This window comes from Enhydra lutris, unplaced genomic scaffold (assembly GCF_002288905.1).
Source record: "Enhydra lutris kenyoni isolate GAN:26980312 unplaced genomic scaffold, ASM228890v2 scaffoldscaffold55, whole genome shotgun sequence".
Lineage (NCBI taxonomy): Eukaryota > Metazoa > Chordata > Mammalia > Carnivora > Mustelidae > Enhydra > Enhydra lutris.
In genome coordinates, this window is record NW_019154139.1 from 9,579,466 (window position 1) to 9,603,118 (window position 23,653).

Below are 23,653 nucleotides of genomic sequence, written 5' to 3' on the forward strand. Positions count from 1 at the left end.
GAGCAGAAGGGTGCGCTGTGCTGGAGCCTTCCTCTTACGACGGCACCAGTGGGCAGCAGCCCCTCTAAGGAGAACCAGAGTCAAAAAGCAAGAAGGAAAGAGCACACGAAGAACAGGCTGGGGCCAAAGGCCCTGGGGCAGAGCAGCCACATACCGCAGATGGGGTGGGGTGGGTGGGGTGGGTGGGGTGCTGGTGCCGGCATGAACCTGGGTGCTGGCCCCGCTCCTCTGAGCTTCAGCTGCCTTCACTAGGAAAACCGACCGCCACCTCTCTCCTAGATGGTGGCTTCAAAATCAAAGCGCTTAAGTGAGGGAGACACCCAGCAGAGACATGTCAACAGCCCCTTTCTCCCTGCACAACAGCCCACGGCCCCGGGGAAGCAGCAGCGGGCCGGGTTAGTGGCGCCTCCCACAGGCCGACGCTTCGAGCCTCGCCGCACACTCTCTCGCTGAATCCTCACAACCACCACCACACAGGCATTTTGTTTAACTCTCGCTCTAGATGAGGAAGTAGGTTCGGGGAAGACTGGCAACTTGGCCTGTGTCACATGTGCCACAGGAGCCTGTGTTCTGAAGCCATGCAGGCCTAAGAGAAGCTGGGCTCGTCCTGCCCCTGCCCTGCACCGCAGCAGGGGGGCTCTGGGGCAGGCACAGCCAGCGCTCCCAGTGGTGCACCTCCACCTAGAGGGCCTGGGCAGGGAACAGGACACCATCAGCTTGGAACAAACTTTTATTTTTTGTGCTGGTCTGATCAGTCCATGGCCATGGGTCAGTAGTAACTGGAAATAGTTGGAAGGAGGGGAGGTGAGGGGACCAGCAGTCCAGAAGCAGGAAGAATGGAGAAGGGTTGGGAATGGGAGGGAGGCAAGGCTGAGGAAGGGCCCAGCCAGCTGGGTGTCTGCCCTGGTTAGAAAGAACACATCTCCACCCACCAGTCCACCCTAAACCTAGGGCTTCTGGCCACAGTTCAGGCCAGGCTGGTCTGGGCCCCACAATGCCCTCACCGGCCTCACCCCATCCCACCCCAGGCAGTGAATCTTCCAGAGGTTTTAATGCTCTGCGCTGGGCCCGGAAGAATCTTTTTCACTACCCCTACCTGCCCTCTCACACCCCAAATGGGGCTTCCGAAACAGGCTCAGGCCCTTCCCTGTTGTGCTCCTGTAGCAGCCATGATGGGGCAACATGGCGGGGCTGTAGTGGAGGAGGGGTTCCAGTCCTGGCCTGGCTCAGCAGAACACCTCACACCCCCACCAGTAAGAGGTGCTGGTGAGCGGGATCCAGAGCAAGCCAAACCCAGTCCAGGTCATCAGTGCCCCAAGGCCCAGTAAGATTCCTATCATAGAAAGTTCAAGGGCCAGAGCCTCCAGCTCAAAATCAACACAATGGGAGTTGCCCTGGCCTGGCCAGGCAAACACAGGATTGTCTCCATGGGGAAAGGAAAACCACCAGCTGTTTTCGGGTCAGTGGCAAGGGTCAGAGTTAGAGGCAGGGAGGGGTCCTACAATCCAAGTGCCTCTCTCCTCCACACATCTACAGGCTACACTTAAGAGCTTTTGGCATTACCTGTTTGGGGGATGTAAGAGGGGGAAAGGAGAAGAGAGAAAAAGGAGGCCACCACTCTCCATTCTGTTAAAAGCTCCCCAGTCCCAGAAGGAAGGCTCCCTGCTCTGGCAGAACTTATGAAGCCCCCAAGCCCTGAGTCCGGCTCTGTGGAGGGCCCTGGGTGCAGAGGAGTGAGCACAGGGGAGGACGGTGAGCACAGGGGAGGAGGGTGCTCTTTAGTTCCTGAAAGCCCCTAAAGGTTGTCACAGAGACACACAGACGGATGGACAGATGGGCAGGCAGCCAGCTCCTAGAGGCTGGTGGCCAGCCACAGAGGAAAAAAGGAGAAAGACTGCCAGGGCCCTGACCGGCTGCACTTCTGCACCACCACCCTTCTGCACGCACACATGGGCACACGCGCACACACACGCACATACACACACACTAAAGAGAGAGAGAGAGAGAGAGAGAGAGAGATAATAAAAAGAATAAAAACTAAGGGCCCAGATGTACAAAAAATCTGAGTTAAGGAAGAAGGCGGGGAAGAAGGTGGATGATGGTCAGTCCTCCAGAAGTCTGGCCACCTTCCTCAGCTTATAAATTACAACCCCCCTGGAAAATGGGGGTGGGGACAGGGAATGATGTGGCTCCAGCTGTGGCCTTGGGGAGGGCGGGTGGTGGTCAGAGCTGCTCTGGCCCATGTGGCGGAACAGTGGCCCGAGTACAAGGATCCCTTGGGTGGTGGGGGTGGGCCAGGGAGATTCAGCAGCCGCTGGCAGGAGTCACACAGGCCCCCTGGGACTTCACTTTGTGCCGCTGGCCCCCCCGTCGCCGGCCCCCGCTGCTGGGCTTGGGCTGAAAGGGAGAAAGAAGGAGCTTGAGAAGTAGTGGCCCACTGGGAGCAGGGTAGGACAGCAGAGGGGAAGGGGGGCAGGGGGGCAGGAAAAGGCGCAGGAGAAAAGCGAGCAGGAAGGACGGTCCCAGCCTAGCTTGAACAGTCATCTACTATGTGACTTGGGCCGGGCACACCCCTCTGCCAGATGGAGCCAGCACCCAGCCTGCCTTCCTAGCAAGTGGGGCGCACATGACGATGGGGTGAGACAGAGGCGCTGCAAGAAGCACTAGGACAGCAGGAACCACCACCTGCCCCCGCGGAGAGGTGGAAAGAGAAAGGCCCAATGTGGGAGAGAGAACAGAAAGGACAGGTCCACACAGGCGTTTCCTTCTCCAAATGGGGGTCAGATAGAGATGACCCTGGAAGGAGCAATAGGAGGGGGCAGCAGGACAGAAGCAAGGGACAAAGCTAACAGGAGATGCTGAGTGAGAGCCACACTAGTATGGGGCCCACAGCCTCCTCTACGCCCACCCAGGAGGACCCTCTGCACCTTTCCGACGACCTTCTGGACCGCCACACACACACCGTAGTCCCACAGAGAGACCACGCACTCGCTCTTGGGAGATGGAAACCCAGACATTTTCTATTGCTTCATTATCAAATGCTAATCAAGACCGACTAAATCGGCTTTACGCAGGCCACACCTCAAAGGTCAGAAAATACTGCCCTAAGAGACAAACAGTGCTCGCTTGGCACTTATGTGCTGAGAGTCGGGGGAGACAACTTCTATGCTCTGCAGACGTGGGAGCAAGACCCAGGCTGCCTGAAGCTGTCCTGTCACCTCCACCAACTAGCGTATCAGTCACCCTCCCACTCCCACCCTGAGGTGTTCAGGGGACCAGCCCAGCCCGAGCCACACACTCACCTGTGGCTGGAGACTGCTGGACACAGCTGGCTGCACAGTCCCCAGAGAGCAAGCTTCATCTCCAGGTGGGGGCGCCCCTACTGCCGGCCCTCCAGAGGGACCCCCGTCTTCTCGTTTCGTTAAGGGACCCTTTTTCGTTGACTGCATTTTAATTTGCTGGGGCTTTGAATTCATCGGGGAGTTGTTGGTGGTCTGGAGGAGCTGCGGGAGGCGAGGAGTTAAGGATGAGGCCGGAGCTGCAGGCGGTGGCATGGGCTCAGCTGCCCAGGCCCCAGGCCCCGGTCCCCGCCCCCGGGGAATTCCCACTCCCTGGCCCCGCTGGTCCTGAGCAAGGTGGATGGCAAGGGGGCCATGACAGGGGTGGTGGGCTAGAGAGATGTCTTCATCCCCATTCAGTGTCCCAGGGCAGCCCCTTCCCCCGCTGATGTCTCACCTGCCTCAGCCCAGCCTGCTCCATCCTAGTCCCTGCCCCAGCTGCGCTGCCCACTGACAGCCTGTGCATCTTGGCCACCCCCACCTGGCCAAGCTCCTAGGCTCGAGTCTGGCCTGCCCAGAGCCTTGGAAGGACCTTGAGGCTTCCCTGCTAAGCTGGCTGAAACTCCTCAGAGCACCAACTGCATCTCTCCCACTGCGCCGATAACAAGAGTCTGGGGCAAGTTTTAACTTCAGGCCTCCCAAAGAGACCAAGTGAATGTTCAGCATCTAGAAACATTTAGAGCGTGGCTATCAGGGATCCTAACAGCTACCACCCAGGAGGGACCGATTTAGCACCTTCCCTTTTGGCCCAGGTTCAATCTCAAAAGCAGGGGGGAGGACTGCCATACCCCCAAGGGCACTACAGCGTGGGCCGGAAGCTTCTGCCGCTCTTAGTCAGTCCCAGAAGCAAGTGGCCTTCAGGGACATGATCAGGTCTGCACGGAAGGGCCTGAGGAAGGCTGTTCTGAAGGCAAGGCCACCCTAAGGCTGATCCCAAGATTTCACACAGGCTGTTTGGAGCAAGAGTCAAATCACTCTGTCAAGTGCCCCCACCCAAAGCCACCAGTGAAGTCTGCAGAGCGCATGAAGTGGGCTCCAGGACACACAAACAGCTCAAGCCCCAAGGGAACTCACGCCTAGGCCCCCCTGCTGTCCAATATTCACTCTGACCTGACCCAGTGCTGTAAGGGTAGCACCCCAGCCAGGCCACGGGAGCCTACACCTGGGGCATCTCAGAGGCCGACCACAGCCACGTCCAGATACCACTATTTCCTATGAGGACAGACAGGCCTCAACCACACCTGCTTTCCTCCAGGGTCACCACCAAAGCCCAGGGAGACCTCTCAGGGGCAAGAGAGAAAACGGCACTGAAGCCACACTTCAGCACTGTTCCAACTCTCCTAAGACAGGAACTAGCACCTCTGTCCCTGGCAGTTAGGGGGACTTTGTCAGGCTTCTCTGGTTGCGCTCACAGTCTGAAACTGGCGTGGCCTAGTGCTTCCTGGGGCTGGGCGAGGAGGACTGCCTGACCATACCTTGGTGATGGTGCCCACGGCCTTGGTGCGGCCTTCTCGGAACACCAGCCGCTGGTCTATGTGCAGGTACTCAGGGGTCTTGATGAAGCGGAAGTGCACAGTGGCCTTGTCCCCAGTGCGTAGACAGTCCTTGTCCATGCTCAGAATGGTAGCCGTCTGCCTGATGCTCCCACAGTGCACTGCCAAGACAGCCCGGGGGTCACCATAGAGGTCACTGAGCTCCCCAGTGGCCTCTGGGCAGGAGAGACAGGAGTGAGAACATAGAATATGCTGGAGCTGTGGTCCGCTAAAGGCTTCAGGGGGCCGCGTGTGGCCAAGTGAGTTGGAGGTCCGCTCTCAGGTCTGATCCTGCCATACACACCCAGTTAGCCCCTGTCCTTGGACCCACGGTCCTGGTTCCTGAATACAGGGCACTCTGTTCACATGTGTGCCTTCTCTAGACTGTCGGCTTCTTGACAGTAGACCCCCTGCCCAGCACTGTGTCCCCAGCATCTCAGCAATACCACATGGCACACAGCAGCATTTTGAAGACGTTTGCTGAAGGAATGAAAGTGAGATTCCGGGGGCAAGACTGGGTCTCCAGAGCCCGGCAAAGCCGGCACTTGGTTAATGTCTGCAGAACTGAATAAACACGGCAGCTTACGGGCAGGAGAGGGAGACCGGACTCTCAGCTGCAGCTGAAAGCTCGGGGTTTGGGTGGCTGCGATACTTTGTTGGGAGAACTAGAGCAGAGGCCTCTGCTGGCAGTGCCCTTAGACACCTACCCATTGCCTGGTAGCGTGGGCTAATCGTGGTGGGGTGGTGGAGGACAAGGATCTCGGCCTCAAACTCCCAGGATGCTTGGGGATTCAAGCGTGGGGAAACCATCACCATGCCCTTGCGGATGGACGAGCGCTTGATCTGAAAGAAAGAGGGAATGCCAGACCTCAGGGGCAAATATTGCCCAGGGCTTCTCTCCTCTGGCCCCAGAAGACCAGGAGTTCTTTCTGGGAACGGAGACCACCCCAACTCAGCCTTGACCTCCTACTGCACTAGATCACAGGCCTTCTAGGGTGGATAATGCAGGGCCGACTCGAGTTCTAAGTGGGAAGCCTAAACACTGCTACTGAGGATCAGGAAAGGCTTCAGGCAGGAGCTGGCACTTCAGCCAGGTTTTGAAGGATGGGTAAGAATTAAGTAGTGGTGAGAGGGCAGAGGTAGGTAAGCGTTCAAGTAGAAGGGACAGGGCGAGCATGATGTGACTGTTGGAGAGGATAAGGGAAGTCCCACTCTGCTGGTTAATGTGGTTGGCAGGGAGGTAGGTGACCCTAGAGCTAACACTTACCCCAATCCCCGAGGGACAGAGGACTGACTGGGAGGAGAATTTGGCATGGACTCCAAGGATCCTACCTAGTAGGACCATCTGCACAGGAGGGTGGTGTCTTTCTCATCTTACCACTGAGCTTGGAGCACCTATCTCAAGCACTAGGAGAAGGAAAAGAGTTTAGAAGGCAGGCAGGCCTGGGCTCAAGTCCTGGCTCTAGAACTTATTAGCTGTGTGTTCCTGGGCAAGTCACAAGACTCTCTGAGCCTGAGTTTTCTGACCTATAAAAGTGAGGTCAGTAATCCCCGCCATATGGAACGGCCAGGACGACTGGAAATGGCCCAGAGTCTAACGTAAGAATCCGAAGGGAGTTCTTGGTATTCTTGGCACTCACCTTCTTCAGTGCAAAGGAGGCTGTCTGGCCCCCCCGCACCTCCTTAACAGGCATGCGCTTGCGGTGGATTGATTTGACAGCAATGGACAGGAAGTTACCCAGGGGATCTGGGCCAAGCAGCAATGTGTCATTCAGCTTGATCAGGCCTCTCAGTGTTGTCCCCGACACCACTGTCCCCACACCCTGCAGAGAAGGCCAGGGTCCAGTCAATCGATCCCACTTAGGTCCTCCCCACGACATACTTGCCTTGATGTCCCTGCAGGAAGCACCCACGCAGCCTCCCACCCTGTTCAGTCCTCCAGAAGCTACTCACCGGGACAGAGTAGGTGTCGTCGATCTGAAACTCGGCAGGCTCTTCCTCCCGGTAGCTGGTGCGGGGGGAGAGGAGGTTGAGGAACATCTTCAGCAGATCAAGGTTCTCACCTGTAACGTTGGAGATCTGGAATATCGGGCACATCCTAAGTGGAGGGTGAAGAAAGACAAAGGAGCTCAGGTGGCCAGCTCCTGTGTGACAGGGTGGGAGCAGGAGACCTTTTGGAACATGTGAGGTGGCTAAGGGCCCCGCTGCCCCCTCATCAGCCTCCCAGGCCTGGGCTCCACTCCCTGTCCCAGCCTTCCAATTGCTGGCCAGACCATTCTAAGGCCTTCTTCTTTCATTCAGTTTTATCTGTAACATCTGTCCCCTTGTCTCTGTCCCTCTACCACTGCTGTATTTGGGGTTCGTATGGCTGCCTCTTCTTCCTAAAGCACACACATTCTTTTTTTTTTTTTTAATTTTATTTATTTATTTATTTGAGAGAGAGAGCGTGCGCGCGCATGTGAGGATGAGAGGGGAGGTCAGAGGGAGAAGCAGACTCCCCACAGAGCAGGGAGCCTGATGTGGGACTCGATCCCGGGACTCCAGGATCACGACCTGAGCTGGCAGTTGCTTAACCAACTGAGCCATCCAGGCGCCTGAAGCATACACATTTTTGCTTAAAATTCTTAAATTGGCTTAGTTCTGCCTTTCCACTGCAAAGAAGTCAGACAGAATTTCCTCTTCCCAACATCTCTGCAGGTTTATTCCTCTCAAGTTCCTGTCTGCCAGGCAGACCAGAGAACCCTCTCCTCACCCAAAAGCTTAGTGCTTTTTTGCTTCCCATGGATTTCTTTATTCTGATCCTGCTGCCTCAACTCCTTCCCTCTTGCCCAACTAACAAATCCTCCAGGGCCCATTTCCAAGGCAGATTTTTCCAGGAAACCCTTCTCTGATGGACACTCCTGACTCCTCCCAGATCTAGGGAGCACTTTTTGCATTTCTGTTACACATAATTACACCTGATTTTCCATCAGTCATCACAATAGCCTCTATGTCTCCGATCCAAGGTTAATCATACTCTTTAAGATCAGGAATTGTAATATTCCCCATTGCTCCCCGAAGAGCACCTGCACAGAACAGGCGCGAGGAACGAATGGAAACACACCCCCTCTGCTGGCCGCCTGATGGTACTGAAGGCAGCGACGGGACGCTGCCACAGGCCAAAATGCCAGCCTGCTCCGGGTGCTGTATACCCACCAAGCCAGGAGGCAGATGGCTCCCGAGCACCCCAAGACTCTGGGAAAAGGAACAAACTTACAAAGTTTGCTATCATCAAGAGAGTATCTCTGGGACGCCTGGGTGGCTCAGTTGGTTAAGCAGCTGCCTTCGGCTCAGGTCATGATCCCAGCGTCCTGGGATCGAGTCCCACATCGGGCTCCTTGTTCTGTGGGGAGCCTGCTTCTCCCTCTGCCTCTGCCTGCCACTCTGTCTGCCTGTGCTCGCTCTCTCTCTGACAAATAAATAAATAAAATCTTAAAAAAAAAAAAAAAAAAAAAAGAGAGTATCTCTGACCAAGGAGGTGACCACCTTGAGGACAAGGATTATACCTGAGTCCACTCTGAATCCTCAATGCCTCGAAGACCTTAGTACAGAACATCTAATAAACATGAATGGAACCAAAGGATTCACTAATGAATAAATGCCAAATGCTAATCTGTGATTAGAGGGTTTCTGAGAGACAACAGTATAAAAACTTATAATAACAGTTATAAAAAGGGCTGTGTATGTATCACACGGCAGCCAGCCACAGTGCTAAGTGCTTTATACACATCGTTTCTAACACTTCCGAGGACCCTGTGGGGAAGGAATACTGTTCCCACTTCACTTGTAAAGACACTGAAGCCTCAGCTGGAATTCCAACTTTAGCAAGGCCAGCACCTCAGAATCTGGGTTGCCTGATGCAGCTCCTAGGCAACATTGACAGCATGGGAGAGCTTATACTGAGACCAGAATCTTCTATTCCAACCAATCTCTGCCTGCTCAGCAGTGAGTGCTCCCTACCCCATTACCTCTCAGAGCTGAAGTTGGAGGCCGTAACGATCACATCGTCCTTGCTCTGTACCAACACAGGGATCTTCCGGCAGCCTGGAGACTTCAGCAAGCGCTGTAACAGCTTCAGGGTTTCTTAAAGGTTGAAATGGAACACAATTAGGGGGACACAGGTTTCTCTCTGGCCAGGTTTCCAGGTCAAGACTGGTCCACTCCTTGCTGAGAGAAGCAGGAGACAGACGGACCAGTGTTAAATGCCATGCCTGGAGAAGCAAAAGGAGGATCAAAACTTGGGGTGGGCACATGCTTGCTAGAGGAGAAGGAACACAGATAAAGCCTGTCTGGTAAGGTTACGAGCCTGAAATTTGTCATATTTCTCCAGAGTCTCTTAAAGACCCACATCCTGTAAGAAAGTGGGTCCATGGGAAAGGCAATGTTCTTCTCAGAATGCTCTGCTTCCTGGATAAAATCATCTGACAAAGGATCTCTAGGATATTTACACATCTGCAGAAGCCCTTATGAGGCATTCCAAAAGGACACCTCTCCATTTCTCTTCTACTATCTGTAGGAATGAGGGAGAAATGTGAGGCTTTTCTGAAACATTTGCTGGTAGAAGGCAATCAGACCCTCTGCCCAAATGCCTCCATATATATCCCGTTCAGATGGTAAAACCCAACCCCCTGGCCCTGGAACCATCTGAAAAGAGATGCCAGATTAGGAATCTCAAGGATCCTATATTTGGAACCAGAAGGAACAAAGAGCAGGGGATAATTCTAGGGTGCTTAGACCAAGAGCTAAACAAGGGAGGAAGCAGAAGATTCTGGCTTGATGAAAACTCAGACCAAGGTCTGAGCACAAGATAAAAAAGCAGAAGATTTGGGCGGAAGCCCTGGCAGCACCACCAAGGAGCCACAGTGGGTGACAGCCCCAAACAGAGACTGCTACTAGCCGCAGGCTTCACTTACCTTGCAGGATGTTGGCAGGACACATGTCAATCTTGGTGACCACCACAAAGACAGGCACATTGAGTGCCAATGCCAAGCCCAGATGTTCCTTGGTCATCCCCACGATACCAGCATTGCTGCCCACCTGCCCCAACACAGAAGGAAAGGTCAGGACAAGGGAGACACAAGTTGATGCTGGGTGGGCACAGGGCCTCAAAGAAGGCTGGGTTAAGAGAGAGCTCTCATCTGAGGCCCATCTGAGGCCTCCATCAGAACAGGACACATGGAGCAGAAGTCTTAGGCCAGAAACAAAAGAGCTGTTGATGAAAGTATGGCTGGGTACAGATGGCTTTAACCTCTGATTTAATGATGTGGGCTGTCAAAATCTGAAAAGACTTGGAAGCAATAAAAAAAAGACAAACCCAGACAGTCCAGGGAAACAACTGTCTAGCGCCATCAAGGCAGATTCAGTCTAACACCACTGGCCCCCAGTTTCCCCATCTGTAAAATGGAGGGATAATAACATCCCCTTTAGAGGGTCTCCTGAGGTTTAAGTGTCATAACATAGGTCAAAGGTCCTGTGCACGACCAGCGTGATTTAGATATTCAGGCAATGGCAGCTCTCTATTCTCTCCCATGACAATAAATGTTTTAAAATATCACCATAAAGGCTGGCTAAATAAACGAGGGCATGGGTGTAAGTGTGCCATACAAAATGTACAAAATGTGCCATACAAAATATACAGACAAAAAAGAGGAAACACTTATCTATTGACATGGGATAATCCCTAAGGTATGTTTTTAAGAGAGGAAAAAAAAACAAGGTGTATAGCATGTTACCATTAAAAGGGTGTAGAATGGATCATTGTTTGAAAAGAGCAGCTGTGAAGAGCTGGAAGACATTTGGGGAACATCTGAGATCATGTAAACACTTACAGCCTAGATATTAGGGAACTCTCGTTCATCTTCCTGGCTGCTGTAACAGCAGGAGATAGTTCTTATTTTTGGAGCTGTGTGCTGAAGGATTTGGGGGTCAAGAGTCACAACGCCTATAATCTACTTTCAAATGATTCAGCCAAAACAACAAAAATACACATACGCATCCGAGACATAAAAGATGAACAGAGCAAACGTTAGTGATTGCTGAATCTGAGTGGTGGGTCTATGGGATTTATCATATTATTCTTTCAACTTTTCTGATGGTTTTGAAGCTGGATGGAGAGAATACATCCACATTTGCTGGTACGATTACAAAATCTCTTGAGGAATACCTAAGAAACTGGAAATACTGGTTGCCCTGAGAGGAAACTGGACAAGGGAGGAAGGGAAACTTTTCACTATAAGCCCTTTGGCATCTTTTTGTTTTGTACCACATGAATGTGCTACTTACAAAAACAAAATTAAATTAAAGTTGCCATGACACATTTACATAGTGTTTAATACATTCCAGGTTTTCAAGTGATGTTCTCATTTGATCCCAGGTCACAGGTGAGCTGATATCCCCCCAACACCAACGTCCCTTGCATATTCCCTTCTGCCGACACCAAGATATCTCCTCTCTGCCTTCTAATTCTTCTCGTTTCTTCCAAACACCTTTCCTATCCAACCCAGACTTGCTTTTGTTCTTCCACCCTGACTGGGATAAAAGAATGCTCTATCACTCTGTTGTTTATATATATATATATTTTTTGTTTGTTTGTTTGTTTTTAAAGATTTATTAATTTGACAGAGAGAGAAATCACAAGTAGGCAGAGAGGCAGACAGAGAGAGAAGGGGAAGCAGGCTCGCTGCTGAGCAGGGAGCCCGATGCGGGGCTCGATCCCAGGACTCTGGGATCATGACCTGAGCCGAAGGCAGAGGCTTTAACCCACTGAGCCACTAGGCGCCCCTGTTGTCTATATATTTTAAAGCTTTTTTTTTTCCACTCTGGAAACTGATTGTCATGAGGCAATAATGATTTCAGTGTTTTATACAGAAAATGTTTAATATTTGGATTACTGCCTAAGTCAGATAATACAGAACGTTTCACCTAGGGTGAAAGTATTTCCTTTAATTGGCTTCGTTCCCTATAGCTCAGTTGGAAAAATGCTCATTTGAGACTGGTTTCTGTACCTTTCTTAATACAAACTCGACAACTGCCCCCAGTACGCCCTACGGCTCCTCCTCTGAAATCCCTTCTCGTAGAGCAGCTTTCCTTAGCCAAGTTGGTGGTGGCCCCTCGAAATGCTCAAGGATATGGGAGATGAAATCATGCTGAGATCCCAGGAACCTTGGGCAGAGCGCTGACAAGCGAGTTCGCACATATGCTCTGCCTCCTTACTCTCCAGTCTGGGGAGAATTTGCCTGAGAACCCGTGTTTGTGGGGCAACTTGATCAACTCCACTCTCAACAGATGCCCGTGTTTACCACACTTATTAATACAGGCAGCTGGAGGAACTAGGAAATGGGGAAAGGCTTGGAGAAGGACTTGCCAAAGGAAAACTTGCTCACTTGTGCTCTCTGTGAAAGCTGTGAAGCTGTGTGCAGGGCTGTGGACCCCCCGAACTCCCACTCTCTGTCCACGGAAGATGAGTGGGACCTGAAGGGAAGCTCTGCGGCATGATCCAACACGGAAGCCTCCGCTACAGGTGAACTACAGGATGAGATGCTGGAAAATCTTACTAGACTCAACTGCTATATCTCCAGGCCCAACACGGTGCCAGGCACTCAGCAGCCTCTCCACAAGCACCCTGGACTGGCTGACACTCCTCCCAGGTTTTGAAAGAGGCCACTTCCCTAGCCCCTCTTGACTGCGGTCTGTGCTCTCCTCCATTTCTTCCCAGGCCTCCCCTTCTCTGGGCGGTGCCATGTGGTGTCACCTCCACAGAGCAGCCTAACCCCAGGAGAAACATTTCTGAAGGCAGTAAGCCAGCCCCATAAGAAACCCTCCTCTGTGCCTCTTTGGAAAATAGAAGAGGTCCGCAAATGGCACCAGGAAGAGAGATCAAGGTACAGCCCTTGAGAAGGCCATAGCGCTCAGAGGACTGGGCATCCCTATAAAATGTCAAAGCCCCAAACCAAGAGGCCTCTGTTGCAGCACAATTTCTAACACTTGCGCATAAGCACCCCCAAACAGCCCATGGAGCCTCCCCTCGTCAGGATCGCCTCACACTTACCATGAGCATGCAGAAGTCCGGCAGATGACCTGTCATGCCGAAGACCGTGGTCTTCAGGTATTTCTCGTGGCCAGCCAAGTCGATGAAGGTAATCACCTTAGTGGACTTCTCACAAATCTTTGTCCATTCCAGGCTGCCACCGTGGCTGTCCGGCTTGTTCACCACGTTGCCTTCACTGTCAAAGCCCAGAATGTCGTTGCCCACGCTGCTGGTGCGACCGGATTCAATCTCGTGTTTGTGGCGGAAGAGCTTCTGGCGGGCAAAGCCTCGGCCATTGTCCAGCTCCCCGTGTGTCAGGACCCCCAGAAGTGTGCTTTTGCCAGCATCCACGTTGCCTACTACTGCTACCCTGCGTGTACATGAACCCAAACAGCCTTGTGAGAGTCAGCAGCGGAGCAAAAATGAACCCGAGCAGCTGGATCTCTAAGGACAGACTTGCCCCTGAGCCCCTCCAGCTCCCGCTCCTCCCATTCACGGCTAAGCGCGTTGGGGATGGCCCTGGAGGGACACCCAGAGCAGAAAGAATTATTCAGGAGGAACTAGGCTCCTGTCTCAATGCCTTTCTCTCTTAACTTCCTCAAGCCTCTTCAAAGCTGCCAGAAAGGAGCCCAAGAACGAAGAGAGGAACAGAACGCTCTCCTCCAGACACTGGTTTCTAGTCTCGCAGGCTGACAGGTAAGAAAACGCAGCCCACGCAATGGCCACAAATGTACGGCTAGCCTCCCACTCTTACCAAATGGAAATATTTGGGGATGGGCAAGTAAGGAAATAGCAAATGGGGCGATCACATCTCTGGACACTCCTTCCATGACTCAGAAGGGGAAGGAGTGAAGCTGGTATGCCAGGCGCCAAAGGCTCCGGCACCGTTCTCTCGAAGCCCTAGACCAAAGGTCAGGCTGCAGAGAACTCCTGAACTGTTCTGAGGCCTCCTCACCTGACCTCCAGGAAGTCATTGTCTCCTACTCGTTTCCGGACCAGGTAATCACGCACACGGCCCCCAGCTTCTTGACGTTCCCGCAGGAGGATGACATCAGCCTCTATCTGCTCCGCCATGCTCTTCACCGTGGCATAGGAGGCCTCCATGTCGGCTTCACTCAGCCCATACTCAGTCCCATCTGGTGACAAGAGCCCAGACATCAGCCTGCCAACAAGTCAGCCGGTCAACCACCCCTACCAAAGGCCCCACCCCAGGCACAGGAGAAGAACATGGCTCTCTCTACCAGACACTTCAAAAACTTGGGCATACACGGAGTTAATAAATAATCATGCCATGGGCTTCCCTTTCAAGAAGGGTGTTCATTAAACAGTAATCACTAAGACTCTGAGGTTTTATGCCAAGCCTCATGCTGGGTACGGAATACAGGTGCCCTTGGTGAGCTCCCAGCCCAGCAGGAGACACAGAAAATTAATTAATTGTAATACAGCTTAAGTGCTTTACTATAGAACTGTACAAAAAGAATGTAAAGCATGAGCAACTGGCATTGCCTGGGGAAGCTGAGGACAGCTTTGCAGGGTGCTGACTCCAAGCTGGGTCTCTAAGTATGGAAAACGGACCTACAGAGAGAGGAGTAAAAACATCCTAGGCAGAGGAACGAAGCATGGAGCGTGGCAGATCACGGCACATTCAGGGACCAGTAAGCAGCTCGGTATGTTGGGGAGCAGGATGTCAAGTGGTGAGAGACCACAGACGAGGTGGGAAGCTGTTAAGCAGAGACGTCAGAGAGCAGCAAAACACAGTACGTACCAGGCAGTGGGAAGCCTTGGGGGTTTAGGCAGGGGAGTAACATGACTAGATTGCTGTGGGTTAGAAAGATGTCTGGAGCAGCAATATCAAGTGTGCACTGGCAAGCGAGAGACCAGAAAGGGGGAGCCCAGTTAGGAAATAATACTAATAATCCAGGCAAGAGATCATGAGGACAGGAGTCAAAGGAAAACGGGGAGAGAATTTAAGAATGATTTTAGTCAGGGACAGATTTTTTAAATGAGGCGGCTCAGGTGACATATCCAGCAAAGCAGCTGAAAAAAGTAAGTCTGAGCTCAGGATGAGGAAGGGCGTCCAAAGGAAAGTCAATGGACCAGTCACTCACTTGAGTGCTTACTGTAAGGCAATCCCGGCAAGGTGCCTTCCGCATGGTGTCATTCAATTTCCACAACTGCTCCCTCAGCTTTTCCTCCAGGCTCTGGGTCTCACAGAACACCTCCACTCCTTCCCTAGGCTGACCCCCACAGCACGACCCCAACCCCTCTTCTCTTATACTGTCTCCCAAACACCTTGCCGTACCTTTTCTTACCTTCTCTTCCCTCCCTCCATGCCTCCCCTTATAAATGAGCTCATTCTTAAACCACAAAAAGGAAACCCACCCCCTTTTCCCTTGCCCCTGCTTACTAAGCTACCATCTCCCCGGTTCCTCCTCTTCCCACCAAGCATCTCAAAAAAGTGATCGCACCTGCTGACTATTATTTCTGATGACTGCAGAAGAAACTGGTTTTCAAGACATAAACGGACTTCAACCACTCATCTAATGCCCTTTTCTTGACCCCTCCAGCATTTGACACCGCTGGCTATCCTACCACCTTTGCTTCTTGAAGCACTTCCCTCCCACTCTGCTTGCCTATGGCCTGAATTCTCCCGATTCACCTCTCTACCCTCTGGTTCCTTCTTCTCGGTTTCCTCTGGCTACTCTTCCTGCTCCTATCCCCTAAATGCCAGTCTTTTCTAGCAATCAGTCAGTGGCCCTTTTCTCTAGCTTCTAAACCTTTCCCTTGGGCACCTCATTCTACGGTTCAAACTGTAGTTTTGCAAACCACAGAAACATTCGTTTCTAGCACTGTCCTCTTTGCAAAGCTCCAGACTGAATTTCCAGTTGCCTGGATGGTAACTCTTCGAAGCCTGGCATCTAAACTCAACCACTCCACCCCCCCTTTTAAACAACAGCACGAAAACTAACAGCCCTAACAAAGCATTTGAGACCTCCCTGCAATCCTAAGTAGTAAGCATTACTGTTCCCACTTAGCAGCGGGATAAACAGAACCCACAGAGGTCTCAGGGTTGGTAAAGAGCCAAGGGGCTGTGCGAGCTCTTGGGTCTTCTGATTCCAAACCTAGAGCCTTTCCCTCTGGCAAGGACTCCTCCTTGTGCCCGACCAGTCCCTCCCTTGCCTTCCTTCCTTCTGATGAAGCCACCCCCTCCCAGTCACCCAAGCTCAATGCTCATCCCTCCAGTCCTGCGGATTCCAGCTTTAGGCCTCGCCCTTCCGTCCTTGTCCCTGCTCTCTTGTTGCCAATCCAGCGCCACCGGCCTGATTCAGGGTCTGCTCTGCCTCAATCCCTGCAAGACCCCTAGCTTCTCCTAGAACACCTGGGCTCTGTGCCCTGCAGCCCAGCCTCCACACACGCAAGCCTAAGCCCCTAATCCAGGCACAATTATGACGTTCTCACTTCTAACTCAAAGCCCTGGAATGGCTCCCCCAGCCCAGCAGCATCCGGTTCCAATTCCTTAAAGGAATCCCACACCCCCTCCTCAGTTTTGTCCCAGTATAAGTGGCCCAGTCGCCATCCCCCATGTTCCCTGCAATTCTTCAGCTTTACACCTTTACCTAGATATTTGCCATCCTAGAAAGCCCCTCAGTGCGCCACAGCCCACCCCTTGTGGAGCAGTGTTTTGGATGCATCTACTCCCCCACTATTCACAGGCATCCCGAGGACAGGGTGTATCTCAAACATTCCCCAGATGCCCCATGAGGGTGCTTCTCCTCCATCAGGCCCTCTAATGTTTGCAAAATGCAAAACAAATGAACGAAGAGGGAGCAGTTGGGCTGAGGAGTTTCCAAATACACGGCCAGCTGAGTCTGGAAATCTTCTGGTTAGAGAAGGGCTTGTTGTGAGTGTTCCTAAGAGGAAGTCTGCTAATCCTACCATTCTTGCCAGACCCCCAAGTTCTATCCAACCTTCCCTGTTTCTGGTAAAACAAAATGCTTTCAGGTCCTGTTCCACGCCAGGGGGCAATCATGAGTGTTGCCCGGTCTATCTAGAGCTCCCGGAAAACGCTCCCAGTCACATTACCCTTCTCCAGCACGCACTGCATTCCTCACTCTGGAGGAGTGGACACAAAGGTCAAGGAGAAAAGCTGCAGAGGTCCAATTACCTAAGACCACATATTCAGCCATGTCTGAACCTAATCAGATCTCTGTCCTGCCATCTGACTTACTCTCCTGCTCAACATGCGTTTAGGATAGAAGTCTTAACTCTTTGACATAGTATTCAAAAACCATCAAGATCTGGGCCCTGCAACCTGTCCAGCCTTCACCCTCCTGATACTCCCAACCTCACACTCTATATTCCCACTTTACAGAATCACTTTTGGGGGCGCCTGGGGGCTCAGTTGGATAAGCATCCAACTCTTGACTTCAGCTCGGGTCATGATCTCAGGGGGGTGAGAGCCAACCCCCTGTTGGCCTCCACACTCAGCAGGGAGTCTTCTTGAGATTCTCTCCCTCTGCCCCTCCCCCAACCCACTCCCCTACGAGCTAAGATATATACATTTTTAAGAGAATCACTTTTGGCTCACCAAATATTCCACAATCACCAATGCCTCTGTGTTTGTGCATGTGGCTTTCTCTGCTCACTTACTACTGCCTCCATTTACCTGGAAAACTCCTATTCACCCTTTAGTATCAATTCAAGGAGCACCTCTTCTTTGAAGCCCTTCCTGACTCCCCCAGAAAGACTTAACACTCCTCCTATGTTCCCTGAACTTTTAATATAGTAGCTGGCTCTTGTAAGCCATGACTTAATATGAAAAATGAACAAAGTGGTTCTTGAAAGAAGTCTCATGGTAAATCAACTATAACTTGGAATCCTTAAGAAATTATTACTGCAATTACTAACGCTAGGTAACATTTATATAATGCTTACTGTATGTCAAGCATTAATCTTCACCATGACACCATGGGATAGATTCTATTATTAACCCCATTTTAAGACAAGGAGAAGAGCCAACAGGCAAATGCAGACCTACCAGGCTCCAGACCCTGAACTATCAGGCCAGGCTGCCACCTTTTAAAATTAGGAATGTATACTTAAAGAGCACATTACTCTGCTTAGAACTTTTTAACACCTAACTTATCCATACAAAATCTTTCTGAGGTAGGGTAAAGAAGTATGTCATTATCCCCATTTTACAGATGAAGGATGGGATAAACAGAGGTGAAGCACCAAGCACACACAGGAAGTCAGTAATGAAGCTGACCCCTGGGGGCCTCGCACCTGCTGTAGTCTTCTGATGTTCAACTTGTTTAACTAGTTACAATGGCCTTCTCCCTCTAAAGAATTCCAGCAGGAAGGAGTCACTGTGAATGTAACAGCGTCCAACTGGTAGATGCAAAGATAACACTTGGGTGTGTAGATGTGACAATGAGCATCTCACGTTTTCTTATGCTTTGCCATCGGATGGTTAATTAGTTGTGAGTTGCCAAGGCATGGTAAAATTCACTGAGTCCACATTAAAGAATAAGGGGGAAAGGGTGGGGTCTTAAGAATTTAGATCATCAAAGAACAGTCCCAACACTTGTCAAAATCGATCTAGATGAGGTTTCTTCAATGCTCCAAGCATGGAGCGGCCTTGGAGTGGTTCATTCTGTTACCGTAGGCCAGATGTGCACCTGAACAGAAGCTTTCAAAGAGCCACCAACAATCCCCTAGCCACCAAACAGAACGGCTTTTTCTGAACCTGACTCTCCTTAATGTCTTTAGCACTTGGCAATGCTGACCCATTTCCTCCCTTTCTTGACAGGCAACTTCTCAGTTTGCCTATCTCTCTGACCATGCTTTCTTTAAAGTGTTAAGACCCGAAAGGGGAAGGTGGCAGCAAGGATGGAATGGAAGGGATAGATAGGAGAGACATTTCAAAGGAAGGCACAGCAGTTTTTGGAGATCAAACCCTTCTTCCATGTGTCAGTCTTGAAGCATTTCCAAATATTATTTTCTACTGAAGTTATCTATTTATGTGCCATCTCTCTGGGACAGAGACCAGATTATAAAGTATCCAAAAGTACTTTGCAACAGTATCAAGCTCTTAGAAGATACTTAATAGATATCTGTCAAATAGTTAAAGAATGATTTTGAGATTTCTCCATCTTAGACTAACAGGAATTATTACCTGCCTTTACAAAGCCTACATTCAGCAAAGAACTGTTCCTTTAATGATCCATCAAGGCCCACCAAGGCTTCCTGCAAAGATGACAGAGACAAGTTCTGGTACGAGCTAAATCTATAATTGTTAATAAGCCCAGCTGCCATTTCAGCAAAGATAATGTCATAATGAAGCAAGGGTAAGTGGGCCTTGTATGGAAGTTATAAACTAGAAACACCCCCCCCCCAAAACTCCCAAAGCCCCGAAAAACAAACGTCCAAGATATAATCTGCAATGAGGACTGTCTTTCTCTAAAACGGTGGGCCCCGTTACAATGGAATAAGCAGGTGGGAGGACATTAATCAGCCCCTTCCAGAATAGTAACAAGGCTACATGTCTGACAGGATCTCAGAGAGAGAAAAAGAGGACTTCTGTTATCACAACTATGCACACTGAATGGTCACTGTGGTTCAGGCAAGGTAGCCTTGCAGAAGAGAGGAATTCTGGGTGTCCCTTTCTTACAGATGTCAAGAAGAATCACAAAGGTTCTCTGCAAAGCAGGCCGTAAGTAGCAATGGGATCTGTAACCTGGGCCTGGAGAGGGAAGACCTAGAGCTGCCCAAGGCAGGCTTAACTGTAGATCTAACTATGACTTGTTCTATTACCTGAGATAAGAAGTTTCCTTGCTTTGTACTTTCCCTTTATGCAAATTGAGAGTACTGGAGGTAGAAAAGAAGCACCTGTAAAACCGCCCGGAAAGTGAATCTTTGAAGTGAAGCGTATTATGACCACTAAGGTGGGAATTAGCATTATCATTTTGTACTTTAATGTCCTCCCAAACAGTTCTGCGGACACTAAAGAATCACTGTGACTGAGACACATGAACAGGAAGTCAATAAAAGAGGGAAAATGTGCTCTAAATAATTTTGTAAAAATAAAGCGTAAGGAAAACTATGCTCACCTGATCCCTGCCCAATGACATATATGGTCTCTCCGCATCCCTCGTCCATCCTCTCCCACATCTGCCGAAGTAGGCTGTCATACTGCTCTGATGTAGGGCTCACTAGAACCAGCTAGAAGAGAAACCAACAGCCTTAAGACCACACTTACTACAAGAGCACCACAGCCAAAGTAGATCAACAGCCTGACCAAAGACCCTGACTGAACCCCACAGCACCCTGACCTGAAATAGCTACACAACCCCCTCAAGCCCTCTCTGCCTCTCCTGAAATGGACTCTGAGCCTAAGCCTTCCATGAGTACGTCTGAACCACAACCCACAGAAAAAAGGGTGTGAGGAGCCTGCTTCCTGCTGCTTAACAGGAGGGCGGGACCCACAGTGACTGAGAATCTGGACTGTGGGCAGAAACTGATGAACAGTGCTTTACTACCTACATGTCAAAGTCTCCCTCCTGCAGCTTGCAGTTCGCGGGACACAGATCTCATGCACTGCCACGCACTCCCCCCAAGGCCAATGGTTCTTATAGTAACGGGAGAATTCTGTTCCATCTTGCCTTGGCTGACCTGATTATTTAGGAATCGGCAGTTAAAACCGCTGCAAGACTCATCTTCATCAACAAACACCATTACACTGAGATGAGTATTAGCACCATCACTTTGCAAATTTCTGCCAGTAACATTAAAATAGGAACTACTTATTTGGGGAGGCCAATTACCAGTAGGTATGTCAGAGTCCATCCTCTGACTACTTGTGTGTGACCTTGGACAAAGAACTTAACCTTTCTGAGTCTCAGTTTTTCAACCTACAAGTAGATATCATACTACCTACATCCTAAGCGCACTGTGCAGACCGAGTGAGGTAACATGCAAAGCATCTAGTCCACAGCTCAATAAATGGTAATTAGTTTCCTTTATCCCGTCATTCCTAGGAAAACCTTCTTGGATGAAACTAGCCACTACAGTCAGCTAATCGTTTCTCCCTTTGAAAGCTCTCAGAACTTTTGGTCTCCCCCGCTAATTGTAGCAAGTGTATAAACTTAGAGCTTCCGGTCCTTTCCTCAGCAATCAATCTATTCAACACATCCCTTCTTCCCCTCCACAGAGTTTTTCTTTTCAGTATCATCAAAATTTATATATATATACACACATATATGTGTGTGTATGTATATATACACACATATATGTCTATGTATACATACACACATATGTGTGTATATATATATGTAGGTTCTTAACTTTAAAACAGTAAGGAAGACTTCCCCAGTCCTGAGATGAAGTAACACTTCCCTATCCCGGAACATTAAATAAGTTGGTCAGGAAATGAAGGTACTACTCTCTTTGCAACTCTGCCTTGAAACTTCCCACTGTGTTTTCAGGATTCTCCAGCATCTTGACCATGAGTTGATATCCAACTCATCTGCTTTTGAATCAAGTGCATTTCTTACAATTTCCTGAGTTGACTCACTAGGGCTTATACTTGTAACCTGGGTGCTGTCTGGGTGTTTTGCATCATGTCACACCACCTCACACATTTCCTCTGATCATCCCTCTCTCTGAGCTTGGCCATTCTGGTTGTGGCAGTAGACACATCAGACAGGAAAACTGTAATAAGGCAGACAGCTGGTTTCTAAGTAGGTAGTTGAGACTAGAGGGAGAGAGAAAAGTTGAAATTTGGCTGCCTGGGTTGCAAGGGAAGTTCTCTCCAGTTTGGGTCAGGTTTCATGCTGTTTTGCTACCACAGACTTTGAAAAGTCACAAATGTTTTCAATGTTCAATAAACATCTTTTTATCGTAACTATCCAACAGTCGGTAGGAGGTGGCATTGGTGTTCTCTCTTCCATAGGCTGCTATTTAATCTGCACAGGGAATTATCAGTTATTCGGCTCACTTCAAACATTTACTGAGTAGTATGTACTAGGCACTGTACTAGGTGTCTGTTAGAAAACAAAATTCAATCGAGTACATTTCCAGATCTAAATGGCTTTATTCTAAATTCATGAATCAGGCAGCGCCCTACTGAGCAAGGAGAAAGGAGTTCCAAGTAGCTGTACAAAACCCAAAGATTTTATAGGCAGAAAGGGGGTGAGACAAGGTTATCAGGGGAAGAAAAGAAAGGATCATCTCAGGCATGGTAACCTTCCCTTTGGGAAAGGCAGGGGGTCCTATCAGGCAGATTACCTCACTAGTACTGACCCAGAAATTTCACTCCTGGGGAGAGGATGAAGCTGCAACTAAGTACTGTTTTGTAGCCCAGGGGGCAAATGACCCCATCTTGGGCCTGTTGTTATGGCTGTCGTTGTTTTAAATGTCATATACATTTCTCATTTTTACAACACATCTCTACTTTAAAAATGATGCAGCTGGAGAAGCGAGAGGTTAAGAAACTTTCCCAAGGTCACAGAGCCTTTTAAAGTAAGGGCAGGAAAGGGAACCCAGCCCTGCCTGACCCTCAAGTTGGCATTCTTTCCTTTAGTGATGTTTAAGCACCTTCAAAACAGCAGTCACATCTTATACTTACTTCTTCATCCTCCCAATGTCAAGCAGAAGCTGAGCCCTTAATTCCTGCCTACCTTCTCACAAGCTCAGAAGCCCTGAATTCAAAGGTCCTTCATTATTCCATTCATACACGATGAGGTCCCGCTCCCAGCATGGCGAGGCTATGGGTCCTGCCCATCTTTCACTTTTGGTTTGGGAAGGAATTCCTCGGACAAGCCTCTCCGCGACTGAGCGACTACTTTCCGTCTCCTACTCCGACACCAGGAAGAGCCCCGGCCGCCTTCCTTCTCCCCGTGGGGTGATCGTCCCGCGTCTCCGCTCCCCCTGCCTCCGCCACCTTCCACTCTCGGTTGCCGTGGCCAGTGCAGGGAGACAACCACCCCCTCGGGCTCGGGGGAGTCGGCACTGCTCGGGGACGTCCACCGCGCGGGGCGCTCCGGGTGTCGGGCGCCCCCGTTCCACGTGGCGGAGCCGAGGGGTTCTGGTCTCGGCGGGAGCCGGACGGCGGGAGGCCGGGTAGGCGCCGCCGAGAGAGGACCGCGGTGCGCGGGCCTCGGGGGCCTTATACTTACTTCTTCATCCTCCCAATGTCAAGCAGAAGCTGAGCCCTTAATTCCTGCCTACCTTCTCACAAGCTCAGAAGCCCTGAATTCAAAGGTCCTTCATTATTCCATTCATACACGATGAGGTCCCGCTCCCAGCATGGCGAGGCTATGGGTCCTGCCCATCTTTCACTTTTGGTTTGGGAAGGAATTCCTCGGACAAGCCTCTCCGCGACTGAGCGACTACTTTCCGTCTCCTACTCCGACACCAGGAAGAGCCCCGGCCGCCTTCCTTCTCCCCGTGGGGTGATCGTCCCGCGTCTCCGCTCCCCCTGCCTCCGCCACCTTCCACTCTCGGTTGCCGTGGCCAGTGCAGGGAGACAACCACCCCCTCGGGCTCGGGGGAGTCGGCACTGCTCGGGGACGTCCACCGCGCGGGGCGCTCCGGGTGTCGGGCGCCCCCGTTCCACGTGGCGGAGCCGAGGGGTTCTGGTCTCGGCGGGAGCCGGACGGCGGGAGGCCGGGTAGGCGCCGCCGAGAGAGGACCGCGGTGCGCGGGCCTCGGGGGCC

At 50.9% G+C, this 23,653-nt stretch overlaps 1 protein-coding gene across 1 annotated transcript in view; it reads right to left on the reverse strand.

Moving 5' to 3' along the window:
* Positions 1 to 2,002: 2,002 nt before the first annotated feature.
* Positions 2,003 to 23,653, reverse strand: part of LOC111157643 (GTP binding protein 1) — a 22,035-nt gene continuing 384 nt past the window's right edge. The window contains exons 2-12 of the mRNA XM_022519239.1: positions 20,048 to 20,159; positions 13,891 to 14,071; positions 12,957 to 13,305; positions 9,823 to 9,946; positions 8,878 to 8,992; positions 6,824 to 6,968; positions 6,511 to 6,693; positions 5,578 to 5,713; positions 4,814 to 4,992; positions 3,303 to 3,503; positions 2,003 to 2,397 (exon numbers count right to left, since the gene is read on the reverse strand). Of these exons, the coding sequence (XP_022374947.1) occupies positions 2,305 to 2,397; positions 3,303 to 3,503; positions 4,814 to 4,992; positions 5,578 to 5,713; positions 6,511 to 6,693; positions 6,824 to 6,968; positions 8,878 to 8,992; positions 9,823 to 9,946; positions 12,957 to 13,305; positions 13,891 to 14,071; positions 20,048 to 20,159 (1,818 nt within the window). The 3' untranslated portion in view covers positions 2,003 to 2,304. The remainder of the gene's footprint in view (positions 2,398 to 3,302; positions 3,504 to 4,813; positions 4,993 to 5,577; positions 5,714 to 6,510; positions 6,694 to 6,823; positions 6,969 to 8,877; positions 8,993 to 9,822; positions 9,947 to 12,956; positions 13,306 to 13,890; positions 14,072 to 20,047; positions 20,160 to 23,653) is intronic.